Source organism: Lontra canadensis, unplaced genomic scaffold (assembly GCF_010015895.1).
Source record: "Lontra canadensis isolate GAN:19392208 unplaced genomic scaffold, GSC_riverotter_1.0 scaffold205, whole genome shotgun sequence".
In the NCBI taxonomy this organism is placed as follows: Eukaryota; Metazoa; Chordata; class Mammalia; order Carnivora; family Mustelidae; genus Lontra; species Lontra canadensis.
In genome coordinates, this window is record NW_022631199.1 from 1130223 (window position 1) to 1137279 (window position 7057).

Sequence of the window (7057 nt, forward strand, 5' to 3'; positions counted from 1 at the left end):
CAGAAGTGTTCCAGGGTGCACCTTGACTGCACCACGTTCGATACATCCAGCTACATGTGTTCAGTCATCTCTCACCAAAATGACTAGGAGGAGGAATGCTCAACAGAAGAAAAATACAGAGGATGGTCCTTCTACAGCAGAGCTAATGGCTATCGACATAGACAATATGTCAGAAGGGAATTCAGGTTAACAATTATCCAGGCAATAGCTAGGTTGGGGAAAGCCATGGATGACCAAACAGAATTCATTAGGGCAGAACTGAAAGCCACCAGGGATGATGCTAACAATGCTCTCAATGAGATCCAATTGAATCTAAATTCTCTAAAAGCTAGGGTAACTGAGACAGAAGATGGAATTAGTGATCTGGAGGACAAACAGAAAGAGAGAAACGATCAGGAGGAAACCTGGAACAAACAGCTTAGAAGCCATGAAAACAGAATCAGGGAAATAAATGATGCCATGAAATGTACCAACATCAGAATTATTGGAATACCTGAAGGGGAGGAGAAAGAAAGAAGTCTAGAAGATATAGTGGAACAAGTTCTCCATAAAAATTTTTCCAAACTCGTCAATGGAACCAGCATTCATGTACTAGAGGCAGAATAGTTTGCCCCCAAGATTATAGATTCTTCAAAGTCCTCCAGAAGCCTAATAGTAAGAATAAGGAATTTTAATTGTAGACAGGCCCTCTTGAAGGCAGCTAGGACAAAGAAGCTCCTTACTTACAGAGGAAAGCCCATCAGAATAATGTCAGACCTGTCCACAGAGACCTGGCAAGCCAGAAAGGGCTGGCAAGATATATTCAGAGCACTAAATGAGAAGAATATCCAGCCAATAATACTTTATCCAGCAATGCTGACATTCAAAATTGATGGAGAGATAAAGAGTTTCTAAGAACAGCAAGGCTTAAAAGAGTATGTGACCACCAAGCTGACACTGCAGGAAATATTAAGGGGGGTTCCACAAAAGAGGGAAAATCCTAAGAATATCATTGATCAGAAATATAGAGACAATCTACAGAAAGAAAGACTTCAAAGGTAACATGATGTCAATAAAAACATATCTATCAATAATCACTCTCGATGTGAATGGTCTAAATGCACCCATAAATTGGCACAGGGTTGCAGATTGGATAAAATGACAAGACCCATCCATATGTTGTCTACACAAGACCCATTTTGAACCTAAGGCTACACCCAGACTGAAAGTGAAGGGATGGAGAAGCATCTTTCATGCCAATGGGCCTCAAAAGAAGGCCGGGGTAGCGATTCTCATATCAGATAAATTAGATTTTAAACTAAAGACTGTAGTCAGAGATACAGAAAGACACTATATAATTCTTAATGGGACTATTCACCAAGATGATCTACCAATTGTAAATATCTATGCCCCTAATATGGGAGCAGCCAATTACATAAGAAAACTATTAAAAAAGACTCAAGACCTGGCAGGATACAAAGTCAGTGTACAGAAATCAGTGGCTTTCTTATACACTAACAATGAAAATACAGAAAGGGAAATTAGAGAATCGATTCCATTTACTATAGCACCAAGAACCATAAGATACCTGAGAAAAAAACCTAACTAAAGAAGTAAAGGATCTCTACTCAAGGAACTACAGAGCACTCATGAAAGAAATTGAAGAAGACACAAAAAGATAGAAGACCATTCCATGCTCTTGGATCAGAAGAATAAACATTGTTAAAACGTCTATACTGCCTAGAGCAATCTATACTTTTAATGCCATTCCGATCAAAATTCCAGTGGTATTCTTCAAAGAGCTGTAGCAAATAATCCTAAAATTTGTATGGAATCAGAAGAGACTCCGAATCGCTAAGGAAATGTTGAAAAACAAAAATAAAACTGCGGGCATCACGTTATCTGATTTCAAGCTTACTACAAAGCTGTGATCACCAAGGCAGCATGGTACTGGCATAAAAGCAGACACATAGACCAGTGTAACAGAGTAGAGGGCCCAGATATGGACCCTCAACTCTATGGTCAAATAATCTCCGACAAAGCAGGAAAAAATATATAGTAGAAAAAAGACCGTCTCTTCAATAAATGGTGCTGGGAAAATTGGACAGCTATATGTTGAAGAATGAAACTTGACCATTCTCTTACACCATACACAAAGATAAACTCAAAATGGATAAAAGACCTAAACGTGAGACAGGAATCCATCAAAATCCTAGTGGAGAATGTAGGCAGTAACCTCTTTGATATCAGGCACAGCAACTTCTTTCAAGATATGTCTCCAAAGGCAAAGGAAAGAAAAGCAAAAATGAACTTTTGGGACTTCCTCAAGATCAAAAGCTTCTGCACAGCAAAGGAAACAGTCAACAAAACAAAGAGGCAACCCACAGAATGGGAGAAGATATTTGCAAATGATAGTACAGACAAAAGGTTGATATCCAGGATCGATAAAGAACTCCTCAAACTCAACACACACAAAACAGACAATCATATAAAAAATGGGCAGAAGACATGAACAGACACTTCTCCAATGAAGACATACAAATGGCTATCAGACACATGAAAAAATGTTCATCATCACTAGCCATCAGGGAGTTTCAAATTAAAACCACATTGAGATACCACCTTTCACCAGTTAGAATGGCCAAAATTAGTAAGTCAGGAAACAACGTGTGTTGGCGAGGATGTGGAGAAAAGGGGAATACTCTTACACAGTTGGTGGGAATGCAAGTTGTTGCAGCCACTTTGGAAAACAGTGTGGAGATTCCTCAAGAAATTAAAAATAGAGCTTCCCTATGACCCTGCCATTGCACTACTGGGTATTTACCCCAAAGATACAGATGTAGTGAAAAGAAGGGCCATCTGTGCCCTAATGTTTATAACAGCAATGGCCACGGTCGCCAAACTGTGGAAAGAACCAAGATGCCCTTCAACGGACGAATGGATAAGGAAGATGTGGTCCATATACACTATGGAGTATTATGCCTCCATCAGAAAGGATGAATACCCAACTTTTGTATCAACATGGACGGGACTGGAAGAGATTATGATGAGTGAAATAAGTCAAGCAGAGAGAGTCAATTATCATATGGTTTCACTTATTTATGGAGCATAACAAATAACATGGAGGACATAGGGAGATGGAGAGGAGAAGGGAGTTGAGGGAAATTGGAAGGGTATGTGAACCATGAGAGAGTATGGACTCTGAAAAACAATCTGAGGGTTTTGAAGAGGCGGGGGTTGGGATGTTGGGGGTGCCAGGTGGTGGGTATTAAGGAGGGCACGTATTGCATGGCGCAATGGGTGTGGTGCAAAAACAATGAATTCTGTTATGCTGAAAATAAATAAAATTATAAATAAATAAAAATTAAAAAAGAAAAGGAAAAAAGTAAGATAAAATTAAAGAAATGTAAATAAATGCTATTCTTATAAAGATGGTAATAATTTGAGGGAATATAGATGTCAACTAACCTTATTCTAGTAATCATTTCAGAATATATGTTTACCAAATCATCCTGTTATATACCTAGAAGTTTCATAAGTTACATCAATGCTATTTCAGTAAAACTGGGAAAAATTTAAGAAAGGCATAGGAAAACATAGGTTGTGGACAAAAACATGTAAGCAAACTTTTTGAAGAACATTTCATTTCTACCTCATTTCAAATGCTAAAAGTAGTGTATGCCTATTTATAAGGGGTAAAACTATATGGTCATAGAAGAAAACATAAGAAAAGACATCTTAAGGGTGAAACAGCCATTAACCAAAAATGGGAGTCCCTCAAAAAGCATTCAGCTCATAGCATGTCACTACATTAAAATATGATCATCATCATAAGTAACCAAATGCAAACTCAAACCATAGGGATAAACAGCTTTGCATAATCTCCGATGGCTTTAAAAAATGGTGTACAACACTGAACATTGACAAGTATTTGCTATAAAAGATCTTTTACCCCTATTGACAGTGTGACTTGTTATAAAAACCTTGAAAATACTCTTCAGAATGTTTCTTATAAAACCTCACATGTGCCTAGGCTATGAACAAGCAGTTAAACTTATAGGCATTTAGCAATTTTATTAGATATATGTAACTATAGGGAGAGGGAGGGAAATCTGAAAGGGAAGAGATCACAGAGGGAGACAAACCATGAAAACTGCCTTTTTTAAGGTTTTATTTATTTATTTAACTGAGAGACAGCAAGAGAGGGAACACAAGCAGGGGGAGTGGGAAAGGGAGAAGCAGGCTTCCCACAGAGCAGGGAGCCCAATGCGGGCTGAATCCCAGGACCTTGGAATCATGACCTGAGCCTGAGGGGGATGCTTAACGACTGAGCTACCCAGGCATCCCCCATGAGAGACTCTTAATCATAGGAAAATAACTGAGGGTTGCTGGAGGTGAGGTGGGTTGGGGGGGTAATGGAATGGGTGTTAAGGAGGGCACATGATGGGATGAGCACTGGGTGTTCTTTGCAATTTATGAATTACTGAACATAACCCCAAAATTCATGATGTACTATGTTCAGGCTAATTGAATTTAAATTTAAATAAAACTCTGTGCATACATGTTTATAGTAGTTTTACTCTGTCATAAGCACATATCAGAACCAATCAATATAGTCAAGAGGAAAGACAGAATAGGATAATCTCTATGTGACAAAATGGCCCTCAGCAGTAGAAAATAAACTTTTGATATCCACACACAGGTGGCCTGGGTGACTCCTGTAGGACAGAAGTCTCTTCCTCTCCCTTCTCTGCTCCCAGGCTCCCACCTGCCCTCTGAGCCCTGACCCCACTGGGGTATGAGTGGTTGTGACAAAAGCAGCATTAGGACACCCTGGAAGGTGGCAGCTTCAGTGACCAGAAGGGCAGTCAGCACCCAGAAGAAGGTGCTGACAGGAACACACCTGGGAAGTTGTATGTGGGGGCAGGGTTGCTGGGGGGTGGCAGACGGCCCTTTAGGTGGGCCACACCCTGCCCTGGGTCCAGTATGCTGGCAGCAGAGCACTGAGGTCCTCCCCATGGATGGCAGGCAGGTGGCTTGGGATGGGTGGGAGGATAATTTACATGCCAGCAGGTCAGCAGCCGCCCTGAGGCCTGATCTGGAGCTGCTGTGCCTCTGGGGCCACAGAGTGCCATGGGGTGCCACGGGGTGCCACAGGGCAGCCAGCTGAGCTGTGTCCACCACACTCAGCCCTGCACCGCGTGGAGGGTGAGCCTGCCGGCACTGGACTAGGCCCCTCCGTCTCCAGGGAGGCACCCACCACTGGCTCATGGGCCCCAGCACCATGAGCACTGTGGCACAAAGGCAGGCTCCAAATTGTAGGGAGTGAGACACGAAGGGACACACTGTAGCTCACATCCAGGGCACACCCTACACATTCCCACTAACACTCAGGAAGGTCCTTCCTGGTCACAGGCATCTCTGCCCACACCATTGGCAGCTGTCCATGAGCCCTAACAGGTGGGTCAGCTCCAGACAGCCTGGCACAGGTACTGCCACTGGGTGCTAGCTGAGCCCTCTGGGCTTGGCCAAGGTCACCACTTGTGCCTCTTTTCCTACCTGGGTCCAAAGAAGTCATTTTGCCACCTCTGAGGACTTAAGGCTTCTGTGCAGGAGTCCAGGGCTGCAGTGAGAACCCAAACTGCCTGAGCCCAGTCTGACCATGCAGGTGGGCTCAGCCTAGACAGGGGTCCCCAGCGCTGAGCCTTCTCTGAATCAGAAGAGCTCCCTGTGCTCCCAGGTCCAGAGGCCACCCTTCCCGTCAGCTTCCTCGGGCCCCAGCTTGGCCAAGGGATGGGGATGTGCTCCTGAAGCGAGCAGGTGCAGCAGGGGGTGGGTCTGGGCTGCAGGCAGCCTCCAGCTATGGTGGGCTGAGACTCAGGGAAGCCACAGGCCAACTGACCCCAGCAAGGCCCAGTGCAAACTTTGCTGGTTTCGACTCTGGACTTGAATCGGGTTGTGGAGAAGGGAGGGGAAGACCAGGTTGTTTACAGAAAACTGTATCTAGGTGTGTACCCAGAGGTCCAAATATGGTGACAGAGGCTGGCGTTCTTGAAGCAGTTCTCAAAGGGCTTGCTGAGTCTTAATTCCTTGCATTTTGAGAATTCCTAAAATCCCTTTTCATTGCTGGTCTTTGGAGCTACATAGTGCTTTATATGTTTATCAGCAATTTTACACAGGACAAGGGCTATCTGTGGACTCAGCCAGTGTTACTCTTGGAGAATGTACAGTGGCTCTGTTAAAAATTAAAAAAAAAAACAAAAACAAAAACGCGGGGCACCTAAGTGGCTCAGTGGTTTAAGGCCTCTGCCTTTGGCTCAGGTCATGATTCCAGGGTCCTGGGATCGAGCCCCACATTGGGCTCTCTGCTCAGGAGGGAGCCTGCTTCCTCCTTTCTCTCTCTCTGCCTGCCTCTCTGCCTACCTATGATCTCTGTCAAATAAATAATTAAAATCTTTTAAAAATTTTTAAAAATTAAAAATCAGCTACTTCAGTGCAAATGTTAGATGAATTGGGTCATTCATCTCTAAGGTAACAACTTTCTCTTCTTTTTTTGGCATTCCTTGTTTGTGACAACTTAATGTTTCCCTTTCCAAGTTCCTCACTTGTAGAAGATCTCAGTCATTCTTTTGTGCAGGCAATCACAACAGCTCTTCTAATATGACAGAGATCTTGGTGTACATGTACAAATCCTCCAGAAGGTTCCTTTACTCCACCAACTGGAAAACCATGCCCTATTACCGAGTTCAGTCCAAGACAACATACACAGGAAGGAGTCTTCCCAACCAGGATGCCAACCTTGCAATGGACATGGTCCAGCCTCAGCTTTGGACTGACAACAGGAGAGACCAGAGGCAAAAGTACCTCTGGAGATGGTGGGCTCTTGGTTTACCTGAGAAATAAGGGTGTGCTGTTCTTCTTAGCCATAGTTTTAGTGTACTAAAATTCAATTTGTAATAGCATGAACATTAGTTAATAATTTATCCCTTAACATCTGTAGAATATACACTGATATTTTTATTTTCTTTCCTAATATTGGTAATTTGTGATTTGTTTTTTTCTCCCCTCAGGAAGGTCT

At 42.9% G+C, this 7057-nt stretch overlaps 1 protein-coding gene across 1 annotated transcript in view; it reads right to left on the reverse strand.

Annotated features, from left to right (window-relative positions):
• The window catches only part of LOC116861732 (olfactory receptor 6M1-like), an 88360-nt gene extending 82803 nt beyond the window's left edge, over positions 1-5557 (reverse strand). Inside the window, 2 exon segments of the mRNA XM_032848502.1 lie at positions 5043-5270; positions 5368-5557. Of these exon segments, the coding sequence (XP_032704393.1) occupies positions 5043-5270; positions 5368-5557 (418 nt within the window).
• Positions 5558-7057: the final 1500 nt, after the last annotated feature.